This window comes from Danio aesculapii, chromosome 16 (genome assembly GCF_903798145.1).
Source record: "Danio aesculapii chromosome 16, fDanAes4.1, whole genome shotgun sequence".
Classification (NCBI taxonomy): Eukaryota; Metazoa; Chordata; class Actinopteri; order Cypriniformes; family Danionidae; genus Danio; species Danio aesculapii.
The window spans coordinates 9,601,716-9,621,204 of NC_079450.1; the positions used below are offsets into that span (position 1 = coordinate 9,601,716).

At 35.2% G+C, this 19,489-nt stretch overlaps 1 protein-coding gene across 1 annotated transcript in view; it reads right to left on the minus strand.

Moving 5' to 3' along the window:
- Nucleotides 1–19,489, minus strand: part of LOC130243047 (thrombospondin type-1 domain-containing protein 7A) — a 163,355-nt gene that overhangs the window by 135,656 nt on the left and 8,210 nt on the right. Inside the window, exons 3-4 of the mRNA XM_056475082.1 lie at nt 15,446–15,690; nt 2,172–2,353 (exon numbers count right to left, since the gene is read on the minus strand). Of these exons, the coding sequence (XP_056331057.1) occupies nt 2,172–2,353; nt 15,446–15,690 (427 nt within the window). The remainder of the gene's footprint in view (nt 1–2,171; nt 2,354–15,445; nt 15,691–19,489) is intronic.

Consider the following 19,489-nt stretch of genomic DNA (forward strand, 5'->3'; position numbering starts at 1 on the left):
AACAATTACTTATTGATTCAAATGGAACTTTCATTTGTGGAAAGATTCACTTAATGCATCACTTAAAACAAAGATTCACTTAAGGATTTGCAACTTAAAAGGAACTTAAAAAGATTTGTTTATGGAATCAAAGGGAATTATCAAGGAATCAAATTGAACTTATAAGTATTCTATTATAGAATCAAATGATTATGTTATGGAATCAAATGGAACATACTGTATAGTTAAGTTATAATGATTCTCTTATGGAATTAAATAGAACTTATAATGAACTTAAAGTCATTATTTTATAGAATCAATTAAAACTCATAATGATTCTCCTATAGAATCAAATGGAGCTCATAATGAACTTACAATGATTCTCCTATAGAATCAAATGGAGCTCATAATGAACTTACAATGATTCTCCTATAGAATCAAATGGAGCTTAACATGAACTTATAATGATTCTCTTATGGAATCAAATGGAACTCATACTGAACTTATAATGATTCTATTATGGAATCAAATGAAACTTACAATGAACTTATAATGATTCTCTTATGGAATCAAATGGAACTCATATTGAACATATAATGATTCTCTTATGGGATCAAATGGAGCTTATAATGATTCTATTATAGAATCAAATGGCACTAATAATGAATTCATAAAGATTCTCTTATGGAATCAAATGGAACTTAAAATGAACTTATAATTTTTTCTATTATGGAATCAAATGGAACTCATAATGATTCTATTATACAATCAAATGGCGCTTATAATGAACGTATAATTATTCTCTTATGGAATCAAATGGAACTTAATGAACTTATAATAATTCTATTATGGAATCAAATGCAACTCATACTGAACTTATAATAATTCTATTATAGAATCAAATGGAACTCATACTGAACTTATAATGATTCTCTTATGGAATCAAATGGAACTTAATGAACTTATAATAATTCTATTATGGAATCAAATGCAACTCATACTGAACTTATAATGATTCTATTATAGAATCAAATGGAACTCATACCGAACTTATAATGATTCTATTATGGAATCAAATGGAACTTATAATAAACTTACATGGATTCCCTTATGGAATCAAATGGAACTCATACTGAACTTATAATGATTCCCTTATGGAATCAAATGGAACGCATACTGAACCTATTATGATTCTATTATGAAATCAAGTGGAACTCATACTGAACTTATTATGATTCTATTATGGAATCAAGTGGAACTCATACTGAACTTATAATTATTCTATTATGGAATCAAATGGAACTCATACTGAACTTATAATGATTCTATTATGGAATCAAATGGAACTCATACTGAACTTATAATGATTCTATTATGGAATCAAATGGAACTTATAATGAACTTATAATGATTCCATTATGGAATCAAATGGAACTCATAATGAACTCATAAAGTTTATCTTATGGAATAAAATAAAACCTATAATGATACTCTTATGGAATCAAATGGAACTTAAAATGAACTTACAAGCATTCTCTTATTGATTCAAAATGAACTTATAAAGATAATTTTAATCAATTGGAACGTATATAGATACTCTTATGGAATCAAATGGAACTTATAAGGAGCCTATAACGATTCTCTTATATTAAAAGGAACCAAGACTCACATACAATATAGAATTAAAAGTAATTTATAAAGATTTGTGTATGAAATCAAATGACACTTTGAAACTTATAAAGATTTGTTTTGGGATCTTCTAAAACGTATGAAGATTTTCTCATGGAATCACTTCAAGCATAAATAGCCCATTATACTCATAAATATTTGCTTATAGAATCATAAGAAACAGATTTTCTCATGACAACTTGCAAAACACAATGGTTCTCTAACTGAATCATGGCATGAAGTGAAAAAGATTTTTGCCAAGCAACACTTTTAGCTACAGTAACTGCTTCTTAAAAGCCATTATAAATAATTAAACACATCATTACTGTTGTGCTAATATTATTAAATCACAGCTCAGGATAGTCACTATAGTGAAGGATTTGGGACTGAACACATTCTTGTTGTGCTGTCGGTCAATCATCATTTGGCTCAGACGACTGACTCAGAAACAATACATCAAGAATCTATTCCTGTTGGTAAAAATGCTGTGCATCCGTCAAACTGTCAAGGAGAGACGCCTGTACCTTGTTTGTTTTTGCTGTTATTGATGTAGTTGAGGAGTTCAGCATTGGCCTGGACACAGTAAACCTCTCTGGTCTGCACTCCTCCGCCACACAGTCCAGTGTGATTGGCTCTCCGTCGGTCCTGCTGGCTGAGCAGAGCATCAACACGACACTCACTCCACTCCGTGCTCCGCCACGAGTAACTGCAAACACAGGCAAGGTCATCAGAAGAACATTAAACATCATGCTTTGAATTAGGGCTGCGCAATATATTGCTAAATTACTGTAAGAAAAGAGCAATTGAGTTCTGTTATTCACTATTCATATTCAGGATTTAATTGAGTATTAAATTTTTTACTCAGCATTTAAGTGGATCATAAAGCTTTAAATATTTCCAGCTAAAACTTACAACATTTATTACAAAGACCTCATTTGTGATAATCATTTTACACCTAAAATTAAAATGTATTTACATTCAGGAATTTAATTGGAATATAAGCCCAATATAAGAATATAAGCTCGCTGCAACTCTCACATGGTCACCCACTGAAGCTAAGCAGGGCTGCGCCTGGTCGGTATCATGATGGGAGACCACATGGAAAAGCTAGGTTGCTGCCGGAAGTGGCGCTCAGCCTGTGGTCTGTGTGGGTCCTAACGCCCCAGTATATTGATGCTACTGTCAGTGAGCGCCGTCTTTCAGATGAAACATTAAACAGAGGTCTGTGGTCGTTAAAAATCCCTGGATGATTCCTTCGAAAAAGAGTAGGGGTTTAACCCCAAATTGTCCATCTGTCCATCATGGCCTCCTAACCATCTGGTGCAATATGGCTGCCGTTGCATCATCTAGGTGAATGCGCACACTGGTGGTGAATGAGGAAATTCCCCCCAATGTGTAAATCGCTTTGAGCGTCCAGAAACGCACTATATAAATGTAAAAAAATATATAATAATAATAATAATTATTATTATTATTATTATTATTAATATTATTGTTTTAAAAAAGTTTCAAATATTTCCACTTAAAACTTTAATGCATTTTAACTGTACTTGCTTCTCAAATTTAAACTGAAGTGAAATTCAAAGAGCAATTCTTTGCCGTTTTCCACCTAAAATTAAAATCTATTCAAAATCAGGAGTTTAATTGGAATTTAAAGCTTTAAATATTTCCAGCCAAAACTTACAACATTTATAACAAGGAACTCATTTGTGATAATCATTTTCCACCTTAAATTAAAATTGATTTACATTCAGGAATTTAATTGGAATATAAAGCTTCAAATCTTTCCAGTTAAAACTTTTCAGTTAACGCTTTTTCAATTTAAACTGAAGTGAAATTCATTACATTTCCCAACCAACAAAATTAAATCAGGAATTTAATTGGTCTACAAAGCTTAACTCAAAAATTCAAAGAGCAATTCTGTTCCGTTTTTCACCTTAAATTGAAACCGATTGAAATTCAGGATTTAACTCAGCATTTAATTAGAATATAAAGCTTTAAATATTTCCAGTTAAAACCTACAAAAACGTACAACATTCATTACAAAGACCTCATTAGTGATTTCTCGTTCCTATATTTCCCCAACTTCCCAGAACTGCAAAATCTCCATTATCTTTTCAGCAATAAGTGCGAGTCAGAGAGAGCGGGTGCTTGCAGGCCATCTGTGAGAGCACCAGATTAGAGCAGCGTCATCCAGCTCTTAAGATCACTTCCATTTGTCAGCGTGTCTCTCTTGGCTCGAGACTACAGATCGTCTCCATCCGTCTCCCTCTGTCTCCATATGCTCAAGTGCTGACTTTAGCGGAGGTCAAGCGGCTCGCGGCAGGTCCTCGGCTCCATCAAGAGCACAAAGATGTTCGTTTCTCCATGCTGATTGTTTCGTGCACATGCCCGCAGGACAGGGAAAATCCCAAATCAGATCTCGTTAACATCTCAATTACTTCTCCTTGACAGCGGTGAGATTAGATCAATGGCAAATTAGCTTAGTGTATTCAGTTACACACTTGTTTGTCGGAGGTATAAAGAGCAGCGCTTTAACACGTGTCTGCTTTTGAGTTTCAGAAGAAGCTTTGGTTTCTAGAACTGGACTCTAGAATTTGACAAGATATTAACCCTCTGGGGTCTGAGGGGATTTTTTTGACATGTCCTGACATTTGTGCTTATTTCAGCTACTTATTACATAGGATTGGCCAACATGATTTATTTGTATTCAGCACAAACTGCGCTACAATAATATGTGAGAAAGATGGATGAACATGCTTGGGTTTTTTTTAGAAAAAAATATTATGTGTGGTTAGTATGTTTTGGAGAATTTTTTTGCTCAAATAAGGTCCAAAAAACACTGAATAGCTCTGAACAAGACTTTTGAGTAACTAGTCTTGTAGGCTAGAATATTTACTTCCCAATTATGTGGAAATTATGCTGTTCTCTCATCCAAAGAAAACATTACAATGATTTACATTTTGTAAAGTCATTTTACATTTTCTAAAGTCAGTTTTTGGGCACACTCGTGGAGTTTCAGTTCATATTAGTGACGCATTTCTAAAAACAGTTCGCATAGAGACAAAAAAATTTGCACACTGTTTATTTTCCTTATTTTGCGAAAGCACACAGTTTTGTTAATATTGCGAGTGTACACAAAAAAAAGCACACAACGAACAGATTCGAATGGTGCATAACACTTATTTGTGTGACAAAAATTAACAGAGCATTTTTAGTGTCTTTTGCATTGAAAAGAAAAAAATTACGCCGACAATTCAGAAGTTTTATTATTTAATTATTATTTTTGATGATATTTTTGATGATTTGATTAGTTTTACTTCATTTTTTGTCGCTTGTGTTATTGTTAAGTACTACTACTATAATCGGGTGAGCTGACAGGTTTTAATAATCTTCTGGAACTAATGCATGTTTATACTGTAAGTTTTGCTTATATAAGTATAAACTCACATATGGTGAACATTCAACATTTCAGTTTAAATGAATAAATAAATAAATGAATAAATAAATAAATAAATAAATAAATAAATAAATAAATAAAGTATCTTATATACAGTTAAAGGCAAAATTATTAGCCCTCCTGTGAAATTTTTATTCTTTTCCAAATATTTTCTAGGTGGTGTTCTAGGTAATATTTTTTGTCTGGAGAAACTCCTATTTTTTTGTTTGACAGGAATAAAAGCATTTTTTTAAAAATCAATTTTAAGGTCAATATTATAAACTCTGGTCAATTGGCATTTCTGTGTGGAGTTTGCATGTTCTCCCCGTGTTCGCGTTGGTTTCCTCTGGGTGCTGCGGTTTCCCCCACAGTCCAAAGACATGTGGTACAGGTGTATTGGATGTGCTAAAATTGACCATAGTGTATGAGTGTTAATGGATGTTTCCCAGCGATGGGTTGCGGCTGGAAGGGCATCAGCTGCATAACCCATATGCTGGATAAGTTGGCGGTTCATTCCGCTGTGGTGACCCCAGATTAATAAAGGGACTAAGCCGAAGAGAAAATAAATGAATGAATTATTAACTCTTTAAAAATGTTTTTTTTATTGGCTACATAATAAACTTTGTGTTTAATAATGTAATCTCTTATTAAAGAGAGGGGAAGTTGATTGATTTTGAATGATTGAATGATTTTGACGTCAACTCTATTTATTTTTTATATATTTAGTTTTAATTATTTTAGCAGATGAAGTTAAACCTAATGCATATTGTATCTACAGATAACATTTCTCATTGCTACAATTCTGAATGTTTTTTTTATTATTATTTTTTTATTGCTGACCCTGTTGAACTGGTTCTTTAGATGTGTTCATGCCCTGCCAAGTTTGATACTGACCCTACAGCCAAAACAGCAAAAGTTTTTTTGTTGTTGTTCAGAGTTCATGCTGGAGACTGAAGGCACACATGCACACAAAAAGTGGGGGGAAAAGTTGACAGCTGTTGTTCTAAATCAATGGGATATTGTGTTGAAAACATTCTTTAAAAACTGTCAAAACTGACAAAATAGAATATAAATGACATCTTTTGTTGTGAAATATAGTTTGTCAGGTAGAGATATAGGTTAATACAGTTAGCGTCAGAATTATTAGCGCTCCTGTATATTTTTCTCCAACTTCTTTTGAACACATTTCTAAACATAATAGTTTTAATAACCATTTTCTAATAACTGATTTCTTTTTTCTTTTTCATGACGACAGTACATAATATTTTAATAGATATTTTTTAAGACACTAGTATTCAGGTGGAAGTGACATTTAAAGGCTTAACTAGGTTAATTAGGTTAACTAGGCAGGTTAGGGTAATTAGGCAAGTTATTGTATGACGTTGGTTCTGTAGAATGAAATAAAATAAAGCTTAAGGGGTTAATAATATTGACCTTAAAATGTATTTAAACAATTAAAAAAGCACTGTATTTAAACATCTATTCATTATTCATTATTCATTAACATTATTCTAGCAGAAGAAAACAAATAAGACTTTCTCCAGAAGAAAAAATATTATAGGAATATTATAGGAAATACTGTGACAATACTGTAAACATAATTTGGGATAAATATATACACACACAGAACAAGGAAATTTCCACAGTATGTCTGATAATATTTTTTCTTCTGGAGAAAGTCTTCAGTTTTATTTTAGCTAGAATAAAAGCATTTTTTTTAGTTTTTTTTAAATCTATTTTAAGGTCAAAATTATTAGCCCCTCAGTTCAAAATTTTATTCAATAGTCTACAGCAGTGTTTCCCAACCCTGTTCCTGAAGGCACACCAACAGTACACATTTTCAACCTCTCCCTAATCAAACACACCTGAATCAACTCATCAGAACATCAGAAGAGACTCCAACACCTGAAGTTAATGGGTCAGAAAAGGGAGACATCCAAAATATGTACTGTTGGTGTGCCTCCAAGAACAGGGTTGGGAAACACTGGTCAACAGAACAAACCATCAAAAGACAATGACTTGCCTAATTACCCTAACCTGCCTAGTTAACCTAATTAACACTTTAAATGTCACTTTAAGCTGTATAGAAGTGTCTTGAAAAATATCTAGTCAAATATTATTTACTGTCATCATGGCAAAGATAAAATAAATCAGTTATTGGAAATCCGTTTTTAAAACTATTATGTTTAGAAATGTGTTGAAGAAATCTCCTCTCCGTTAAACAGAAATTGGGGGAAAAAATAAATATGACTCTGACTTCAACTATGCATACACATATTTTATATATATATATATATATATATATATATATATATATATATATATATATATATATATATATATATATATATATATTATTTTATTTATTTATTTATTTTTTGTTATTTTAATACATCAACGAAAACAACTGAGTTATTTCACCAAATTTAGTCTTCTTAATACTTCTGAAAAGTTACAGTAAACCATTACATGTCAACATGTCAGAGGACTTGACAACCTTTGTTTTATTTTATGTACTATAAATATTCATGTTTTATGACCAAATGACAAATGGTGAAAATGTAAAACCTGTCTTATCTGTCTCTAAATGAATAAAAACATGTCTGAAAACTTCAAACATTTTTGTTACATTATGTAAGAAAAACTGCTCTAAATAACAACATATTAGTTTTGATTTTGTATCAAATGTCACCATTGGTTTATAAAACTAACCGAGAGAAATAAAGAGAAACTGAGAATTTACAGCGGGGAAAATAAGTACTGAACACGTCACCATTTTTCTCAGAAAACATTTCTAAAGGTGCCGTTGAATTGACATTTTCACCAGATGTTGGTAACAACCAAAGAAATATATCAAAAGACAATCAAACTAATTAGATTACAAATGAAGTTATGTGTAATAAAATAAAATGACACAAGGAAAAAGTATTGAACACATGAAGAAAGAAAGGTGTAGAAAGGCAGTGAAAGCTCAGACAGCAGCTAAAATCTCTCAGTAGTTCTTCTCTGCCCTTCGTCATTGTAAATGAATATTAGCTGCCCCAGTTCAACATCTATATTACCAGGATGATGAAGATGAAACCAGGGTGGATATTTCAGCAAGACAATGATCCAAAACAGTCAAGGAAACTCTCAAATGATTTCAGAGAATGAAAATAAAGCTGTAGAATGGTCCAGCCAATCCTCTGACTGGAATCCAATAGAAAATACTAATTAAAGCTCAGATTTAATAGACAAGACCCACAGAACCATCAAGATTTTTACACTCTGTTGAAGTCAAACACCTGAGCAATGCATGTGACTTCCTTCTCCATATGAGAGGCGTCTTTAAGCTGCCATCACCAAAAAAGCCTTTTATATAAAGTATTGAAATACGTTATAGAAGTTCAGAACTTTCACCTTGTGTCATTTGATTGTTATTATCACATAACTCATTTTTCAGATTTTTTTTTGTTGTGTGTTATTTTTATGTTTGTATTGTTAGTTTTTTTTTTACCAAAATCTGGTTCAATTCCATGTCAACAGCTCCCGTTATTATTCCCAGGAAAGAAAAAAAAAACGTTTTTAATACGCTGTATAAAGGGTCTCTAATTTCTTTTCTCTATAGCTGTACAGGATATCTTGTTGACTTTATTGAACTAAACTGTTCCAATTTACTATGACCTTTTATGTGAAGCTGCTTTGACACAATCTACATTGTATAAGCGCTATACAAATAAAGGTAAATTGAATTTATTGTTCAGTTCTTTATTGTTCTGCTCTGTGTCATGAGTTGTCTTAAATCAGTTTGTTCTGTTTTCTCTGACAGAGAATCCACTTAGACGGCTGAAACTTCAGTGACAGGCTTACAAGGAATAACGGTACATTTTCCAAGCTATTAAAGAGCAACTTCTGAGCAACCACGCTTCCTCTGGGCTGACGTATGACGGGATATGAGAGAATGACAGCAATTTGTTGGTGTATATCACATAATATGATCACTCCAATGAAGCGAAGCATTTTTACAGCTGTAAAAGCATGAAAATGAAAACCTTTGATCCGAAACAGCGATAAGACAGCACATCGATGCTGGCTGTCATTTATGAATGTTATATCTGCACTGACTCAAGCTGACTGTGTGAAATCATGAATATGGTTATGTTAGCTTCAGCAACAAGGATTTTAAATCATTTGTATTGCTGACCCTGTTGAACTGGTTCTTCAGAGTTTTGCATGCCCTGCCAACTTTGTTACTGACCTCACAGCAAAAATAATGTTGATAAGTTCATGGATTTTTTGGTTCAGGGTTATTGCCGGAAACTAAAGGAATATATGGAAAAAAAATCTTAAAAAATAAAACAAAACAAAAAGTTGACAGCCATTATTATAAATCGATGGGATTATCCGTTTTAAACTGTCTTAAAGGAAAGCTGGGGCAATGTAGTGCAGTGTAATCAATCAATTTTGTTAGTGTAAAATTGCTCAAAAGACTGAGGTTGCGATATTTTAAACGTTTTGTAATAAACTGAATTGTTTAATAATAATTGTTTAATGAATTTAAAGTAATTTCCCATAAGTAATGGAAGTTCTTCTCTCCCCACCTTCCCACACGACAACCTCAACCATCATCGATTCATGAGTGTGCTTGACAAACCACCTGTAGAAAACACACTCTTACATATCTCTGGTTTGCACGATTGCACCAGGCATGTTCTTACAATCACTCTATATCTTAAAGTGAAGTCTAATATTAAACTAATTTCGAGAGGAGCACATGCTCATGATTGACCCAGCTGGCCCACATTAGCTAATCACGATCCTCCAATCAAAGGATCCCAAATCACTATATATATCCTCATTTCCTTTCTACAATATCTTTGTATGAAAGAAACCCCCTTTCTCCCCTTCTTCCACTTTTATCCAGAATGGGCGGCACGGCGGCCCAGTGACTAGCACTGTTGCCCCACAGCAAGAATACCACCGCCTCGCCATCTGGTATTTCTGTGCAGAGTTCGCATGTTCTCCCCGCGTCCGTGTGGGTTTCCCTCGTGTTCCCCAGTTTCCTCTTACCATCCAAATATGCTCTATATTATAGACAGAATTAGCCTAAGTCTCTTTTCCTAAATGTCTTACTCTCAGGAAGTTCACCCTAGCCTCAGCAGCAGGGGAGTTTTGAGATCGACCTGAGCGCAATCTCCCCTCGCCCTGCGAAAGAAAGGGAGCCCTGGGCCCGAGGATCCCTTGAGCTCAGAGCTCAATCCCGGGACAGCAAGCCAAACAATCTATTTATAAATCACGAGCTAAGTGTGAATTCTTGAAACAAAAAATAAAAGAAACGCTGCATTTAGGAAGTGTGCCTCACACAGATGAGTGGGCTTGACAAACCACCTGTAGACAACACAATCTTACATCTCTCTAAGTTTTGCACAAGGCATGTTCTTATAATTACTCCATATCTTAAAACAAAAGAAATACTGCATTTATGAAGTGTGCATCACACAGATGAGTGGGCTTGACAAACCACCTGTAGACAACACAATCTTACATCTCTCTAAGTTTTGCACAAGGCATGTTCTTATAATTACTCCATATCTTAAAACAAAAGAAATACTGCATTTATGAAGTGTGCATCACACAGATGAGTGGGCTTGACAAACCACCTGTAGACAACACTTCTATTAAAAAACACCCCCCATACTCTAGCACTTAATTTTCTGAGTTCCTTTTAATAATTAGCACTTCTTGTGTGTATTGCCTCTTCTTGTTGAATCGCTGAATGCCTCCTCAATTGTAAGTCGCTTTGGACAAAAGCGTCTGCTAAATGACTAAATGTAAATAAGTACCCTAAAAAAAGATCATTTACTCACTGATTGTTCACTCTTAATTGGATCCAAACAAAAAAGAAGATATTAATAAATGTAAATAAAGGAAAAATAAACATTCCGAAAATCAATTATGACCAGTTTCCAACATTCTTTAAAATATGTCCAGCAGTACCAGTGAATCCTTCCATTTTATTACTGAGCGATGATTCTACGTTCAACCTCACCAAGCTACAAAAAGCTACTTGGCTGGCTGGCTTAACTTCTGCAAAGAAACTACAAGCCAAACATTGGCGGCCTCCACATAATTTGGACACGTACAAGTGGTTGGTACAACCTCAGGACATTATACAGTAATGTTGGAATTATCCACAGCTCGAGTGAACTTGGTACAAATGAGTACATTAAAAATCTAGGGCCTCATGTACGAAGACTTGCGTTGAATAAATACTAAAACATTGCGTACGGACAAAGCTGTAAATGTGCGCACGCAGTAAAAAAATCATATGTATGACACTACGTACGCTGAATCCCACGCATATTCTCTTTGTAAATCTGAATTACGTGAAACTGAGGGCAACATGCATGAGCGCAAAACCCCTCCTTGCCTCCTCCCCCGTATAAATATGATAATGACTCCACTTTGGCAAAACCAAACAAAAAAGCAATGGCAAAAGCAAGCAAGAAGAGAAACTTCACAGAATGTGAATTGGAGGTGCTCCTATAGGAGGTAGACCGGAGAAAAACTGTGTTATTTGCAAGTTTGTCCTCCGGAATTAATAACAAAAGAAAAAAAATTGAGTGGGGGAGTTTAGCTGGCGCGGTTAATGCGGTGGGGTCTGAACATCGCACTGTGAGTAAATTAAAAAAGAAATGGTCTGATGAAAAGGTGTAAAATTTTGTACTGTCTATTTAGGCTAAGTGCAAATAGCACACCTCGTTGGAATGAGCTAGTTAAGTGATGACTGTTTGATTGACAGAGACAACATAACTAAAGAAAGCGGCAAACAGCAGCGTGAGTGGTGTAGCTAGTAAAGCACATGGTAACATGTTTTTGATGGCAACATGTTTCGAATCCAGCGTCTGATGAACTCGATCTTCTTTTTTCCTCCACTACATATCAGATTTTGCCTACTCTTCATCACGAGGCAGACAAGTAGGAATCATTAATAAGTGTGTGTGTTACGTTAAGCGCATTTGAGCATCACATATTATTTGCACATTTATTGAATAGAAAGTTTCTGATTCACGTATGCAAATTCATTTTCAGATGGCGCCTTTATAGCAATGTGCGTGCAGTCGATCGCTCCGATTACATTGGGAAAAACCGGCGATCGCTGCAAATTCCGCTTTAATGTTTGGCCGGTCAACTGCATTGTATGGAAACCTTATATACCTGCTAGACATGCGGATGATCACGCCCCATACACCTGCTATTGCATAATATAACTGCCTCTAGGAGTCACCAATGGAAGTAAAACAAACACAAACAAGAAATACACGTACGCCAGACATGAAGTTGGCGTGGACCAACGCACATTCTCACGTTAATTTCATCGTTAGTAAATCCAAATGTGAGCGTCAAATCTGGTGAATGCAAAGTTTTTGTGCGTACGCAGCGTTGATACATAAGGCCCCTGGACAAAATCTCCATGTTTATTGCACACTTACTTTGTATAATTGATAGTTGATACCGTATTTTGTTTTTATTTTTATGTTAACTTCTATTCATTGGATACCCTGGTTTCAAGAGACCGCAGGGGAGGGGGTGGGAGTATTTGAATTCATATATTTCATTATATAGTTTTTTCAGCCTGTACGTTTTGTAACAATTAATAAAAAAATAAAAAAGAGGCCAAGAGAAAAAAAAATCTCAAACAAGAGATGGAACTTCTATTTTTTTGGATTAATTCTCCTATTAATTTGTTTGAAATAATTAATTTGTTTGAATCAAAGCTGGATTTTCAACATCATCCATTCTAAAATGATACTTGATTGCTCAGGAATGATTTATGATTATTTAGAAAATGTCACTTATGTGTAAGATAATACTGCTGATGCCTGTGATCGGAGACTCATCGGCGATTCTCTTAGATCGCGTCTTTGACACTGTGTGAATGTTACTCATGTGAACGAGCACCGATTTGCCTGTTTTGCCTGATTAGTCGATTTATCGATTTCAGGCATTTGTCAGCGATTTCTCAATAGTCAAAAATCAGGGCTAAAAGTCTGAACTCTTGCATTAATTGTGTAAGCAAACACACATTGTTTAGGATGTGTCCCTTTGAATGCAAATGAGTTGCTTCTCCCCACCCCTTTTTCCAAAAGAAGGTGGAGCTTTTTCAGCTTGTGCCTCAGTCACTCAAGAAAATGATCTGCATTTGTTTAAAGTTTAAGCTTCTAATATACAATTTTCTAAACACACAGAAACACAAAGCACCACACCTGACTCTCAGACTGTGCACACAGCGAAAGTTTTATACTAAATTCTTTTTCACTTCAGCTGTCAAATACACACAAGGAAACCATTTAAAGGGATACTGTGACATGCACGTTCCCGGAAGAAAACTCAAGACTTTAACGGTTCGCTCAAAGAACTGTGCTTACAGAAAGAGTGTTTTACTCTCTTTGAAAAGACTTTGTGTTTTGTAGCAATGCAGATTTTTTCAACATTAAGAAAGCAGGAAGTGTAAAAAGCACAACAGGAGCATTTTAAACAGCTTTGTTTGCATAGAAAAGACAACCATATAAAGTTCAAGGCTAGAACACGGTACAAGAAGTTCACACAGTACTATGATGGTCACGATTCAGTGCATCTCCTTAAATACATCTCATTAAATTCACACGGATATCTCTTGCTTGCATTCTTCTTCATTTGCTTTAGTTTTTACATCTTTGTCTTAGATCCAGTTCCAAAACTCTTGAAGACGTGATGCCAACCTATGAGGACTGCACTAACTCTTGATCAGTGTACAAAATTGTATTGTTATTCATTAGCTGTCACTGTATGAACAGATTACGAGTCTGGTTCGCATTGCAGGCAATAAGCAAACTTGTTTCCAGTGCATGTTGCCCTCCGGCAGGGCTGCCCTTTGTCACCAATACTGTCCATAATTTTTATGGATGGAATTTTAAAGCGCAGCCTTGGGCTGGAGGGGGTCCAGTTCGGGGACCACAGGATCTCATCTGTTATTCGCACACGATGTTCTGTTGGCTTCATCGAACATGGACCTTCAGCATGCACTGGGGCATGCAAGTGTGACATGGCTGGAATGGGAATCAGCACCTCAAAATCCGAGGCCATGGTGCACCACTGGAAAAAGGTGGTTTGCCATCTCCAAGTTGGAGGAAAGTTCTTACCCAGGTGGAGGAGTTCAAGTATCTTGGGGTTTTGTTCACGAGTGAGGGAAGGATGGAGCGTGAGATTGACAGGCGGATTGGTGCAGCGGCAGCAGTAATGCAGTCGATGTACCGATCCATTGTGGTAAAGAAGGAGCTGAGCTGAGAGCCAAAGCTCTCAATTTACCGGTCAATCTACGTTCCCACTCTCACCTATGGTCATGAGCTTTGGGTCATAAACGAAAGGACAAGATCTCGCATACAATCGGCCGAAACGAGTTTCCTTCACAGGGTGGCAGGGCGCACCCTTATAGATAGGGTGAGGAGCTCTGACACCCGGGAGGAGCTCAGAGTAAAGCCGCTGCTCTTCCACATCGAGAGAAGTCAGCTGAGGTAGCTTGGGCATCTGTTTCGAATGCCTACTGGACGCCTACCTAGGGACAGCATGCACTGGAAACAATTTGCTTCTTGCCTGCAATGCGAACCAGACTCCTACTCTGTTCATACAGTGACAGCTAATGAATAACAATACAATTTTGTACACTGATAGAGTTAGTGCAGTCCTCATAGGTTGGCATCACGTCTTCAAGGGTTTTGGAACCGGATCTAAAACAAAGATGTAAAAACAAAGCAAATGAAGACTAAAAAACTAAAACATCATTCATATACTGAGTAAAAATAAATTAAATCTTGTTAATTCAGCAGGTTGGCGACAATAGACCAGCAGAAATAATGGTGTTGCCTTTTTACTGCAGTAAACAATGCAGCATGATGTCAAATCTATTTTCGTTGATTTCATAAACTACACAGCATCCTGATGTTCGGATTTAATTCAGGCAAACTTTAGCATACAACCATACATTGCATAATCAAAAATGATATAAAATTGAATACCTTGCAAAGACTTTTTAATACCTTTTAAGGGCCTTAAATTTCTCTACATTGATTTATCAACTTTTAATACTTTTTAACAAGCACCCTGTTTATCTTTATAGGTATAGAAATAAACACAAAGATATATAGCCATATGCACATTATCAATATTTCCATAATTGCGAAACATTGTGCAGCCCTAACAGCAACTGTGGGTCAATTGAACAGAATGTCTATACCACAATAAATCTTCATCGCTATAGACATAAAGATAAAGATATACCACCACATGCACACTCGCAATATTTTGTTATTAATATTATTACAATAAATGAATGCTACTCACAGGGCGCAGGGTGGCACAGAGTCTCCCTCCGGCTCGCAAGCCTGGCTCTCCTCCAGCTGTGAGCACTCTGAGCCTCCTCCGCTAGGCAGACGGGTCAGCTGGCGGCTGCGGGACCGAGAACCCTGTGGGACAGTGGGGTCTGAGCAGGTCTTCGAGCAGGAGCTCCACTCGCTCCAGTCACTCAGGACACAGTCTCTGGGCATCAGGCAGGACTGGTGGAGCTCCGGCAGACTCCAGTGAGGACACTGACTGAGACACACAGCAGAAGACGACAAACATCCTTCAGTCAATGGTTTTCAGTTACATTTAGTCATTTCAGCAGAGACTTTTATCTAAAGCAACGTACAAATGAGGATAATGGATGCTCTTTAGAGTGCAGTAAATGGGAAGGTACAACTTTTTTTACAATCCTATTAGCTGATATGATAAAAAAAGAAAAACTCTGTGATGGTGAGATCAGGACTTTCAGAATAAGGAAAAAACTGTAAGATTGATTGAACGGCAGTTACTGTCATGTCCATAAACACTTCATTAGAAATGCCTCGCACAAGTGGTAATTCGTTTATTGAAGTTTGATGCAAAGAGGATATAATACATATGTAAATACATCTAAATGCTCTTTTGTTTTAAAAAAAATCTAAATATTAAGATGCTGATGACCGTTAAACACGTCAACACAATCTTGTAAAAAGGATCCAAAGAAGCATTTCAGGTCACCAGACAAACAGCAATATATAAAGGCCACGAAACGTACAATTTGATTCAGCTTTTTTTTTTAAATCAGACAAAAATTTGATTCGTCGCTGACATCTCGCAGACATAAAAGAGATGCACCTGCAAGCTGAGCTGCATGCAATGATTATAATGCAACACCTAACCGTGCTCCTAACCCTACCCCTCACAGTGACGTCACTAGGTCCATTGAGTGAATTGCGTTTGAGACTGCATGCCTGAAATTGCATGTCTGAGACTGAGTGTCTCAGCTTGCATATGCAAGTCAGATACTATTGGACACAAATTCAATATCTTGCACACTAAATATTCCAGACCAGTCGGTTGACTCGACCCCACGAGGGGTCACATGTAGTGAGGAGCTGCAGCCAATCAGAGAGAAAGTCAAACTGAATGACCATTGCGTTGTGCCAAAGAGCATAAAGTCACCAAGAGGCGACACTCTGTTGCTAGATGCCGCTAGTGTCATTCTGTGGAATTTTGGAATTAAAATTCCATTAGGACAACAGCAGGAATAACTAACGTTAGACAGAATGAATCAAAAACATTTCTAAACATAATAGTTTTAATAACCAATAACTGATTTATTTTATCTTTGCCATGATGACAGTAAATAATATTTGACTAGATATTTTTCAAGACACTTCTATACAGCTTAAAGTGACATTTAAAGTCTTAATTAGGTTAGGGTAATTAGGCAAGTCATTGTATTTTGATGGTTTGTTCTGTAGACTATCGGAAAAAAAGGGGGCTAATAATTTTGACCTTAAAATGGATTTTGAAATTAAAAACTGCTTTTATTCTAGCTGAAATAAAACAAATAAGACTTTCTCCAGAAGAAAAAATATTATCAGACATACTGTGAAAATTTCCTTGCTCTGTTAAACATCATTTGGGAAATATTTGAAAAAGAAAAAACAAAACAAAAGGGGGTTTAATAATTCTGACTTCAACTGTGTGTGTGTGTGTGTGTGTGTGTGTGTGTGTGTGTATATGTATGTATATATATATATATGTATGTATATATATATATATATATATATATATATATATATATATATATATATATATATATATATATATATAATGAATTTATGTGTCAGAATGTGTAAAAATGTATTAATCTTTCTTTAACTAACAACACTGGAAAAAAAAAATACTATATACTATTATAACTTATAGCTAATACTACAACCAAAAGTGTATGGTCAGTCTGTTATTATTGTCCCATTTTAAAAGTCATGTTAATTTAACTTAACGTGTCAATATTCATTGGTATTATGGTAGTGTGTAAACTATTAAATTAACATAATTTAAAGTCATTTAACCTAAAAGTGACCAAAAAACAAGTATGGTAAAAATATATTAAACAAGTCTGTAAAATAAACTATTAAAAGTGCCGATGATTACCATTCTTTGATTGTAAGTGTTGTATTGTTGTCTTTCAGGTTGTATTTCAGCTTTAATGCACTTTTTAAATTAATAAATATAAAACAAAGCAGCTGCTTGTCACTGTGACAGCAATAAGATCCAATGGACGGCAGATCACATTTACTCTAAAGTGGTGGAATCGCGGGGTTGTTGCAATGGAACGTTCTATCAAGTGTCGCCTCTTGGTAATTCTAAGCTCTTTGGTCGTGCTCAACAGAAATGTCTGTGATTGGCTATAATGATCATTGACGCACTCGCTTCACCCTGCACTTACACGAAATACCACAAGTCATGAACACAGTAAAAGAATTCCATATTTTGTGATTCACAAGTGTTTATTTGCGGTTGTGAATTGCATTATGGGATGTTGATCTCTGCTCTGTCAACATTTGATGTTGAAAATTCAACTCTGCAGTTTGTGACTTTTATTACTACAAAGTGACTTTTATTGACATTTTAGTAGTTTGAAATAATATAACATATATGAGAAATAAATCTGTAAAATAAAAGAAAATGGACTGGCTAATTATTACAAGGTTTTTGTAGCATAATATACAACAACCCCAACAATATATCACTTTAAACTATTAAACATGTTAATAAAAGTAACTGTTTTGAACTTTTCAAGGTTTAAAATTGTTGGAAGAAAGATAAAAGTCCCATAATGCAAATTAAAAAGCATAAATAAATGAGCAAAAAAAATAAATAAATAAACATAAATCACAAAATACAGAAAATTGCTAATTTACGGATATTCTTTTAGAGTGTAGTGTGAACTAGGCTTTAAGTTAAGATCTCTTTATGTCAAACGTTATTACTTGAACCCACTGTCTGACTTCACCTCAAACTGCACTTGAACAACAGCTTCAGCAATTGTTTCAGTGGCTGGAAACTTAATGCTGAGCAGAGGAAATGCAGCAGTTTCTCTGATTTTCTCTGTAGGCGATGCAGCTGACGAGCGATTACTGCTAATTACAGGCTGCTTCCTCTCTAACCAAGCTTCATTTAGCAGGAGCCGCGGCTGCCAAACTCACCTCGGGGCAGCAAAAGCTCCAAAACACACAAACTTCAGAGCCGACACTGTTTTACACCCACTTTAAACACAGATGAAGAGTCTGGCAATATAATCTAACACCATATTGTGGAACAATGACTCTTCCTGAGGTATTAAATTGATGGTAGCCGAAGGTAAACTGGATTTGGCAGAAACTGAGCGTCTGCTGGAATTGGTGCGAGAATAAAGATTGAGTGCTGGAAATTAATGAGGCTGCTGTTTGTGAGCAGATCTGGGTTAAATTAATAAATGAATAAATGAATGAATGAATGAATAAATGAGTGAGTGAATAAATGAGTGAATGAACAGATAAGAGAGTGAATGAATAAATTAATGAATGAGTGGGTGAGCGATTTAGTGAAGGAACGAATGAATGGAGTGAGCGAATGAATGAATGACTAAATGAGTGAATGAATCAATGAGAGATTGAATAAATGAGCGAATGAACGGATAAGTGAATGAATGAATAAATGATTGAATGAGTAAATGAATGAATGAGTAATTGAGTGAATGAATGAATGACTAAATGAGTGAATGAATTAATGAGTGAGTGAATTAATAAATGACTGAATGAGTGAATGAATAACTGAGTGAATTAACGAATCAATGGATGAGTGAATGAATGAGAGTGAATGAATACATTAGTGATTGAATGAGTGAGTGAATGAATGAATAAAAGAGTGAATGAATGAGAGTGAATGAATGATTGAGTGAGTGAATGAATACATGAGTGAATTAATAAATTAATGAATGAAAGAGTGAGTGATTAATGAATGAAATTGATTAAGCTGAAAATTAATAAAACTTCTTGTCTGGAAAAAGTCCAC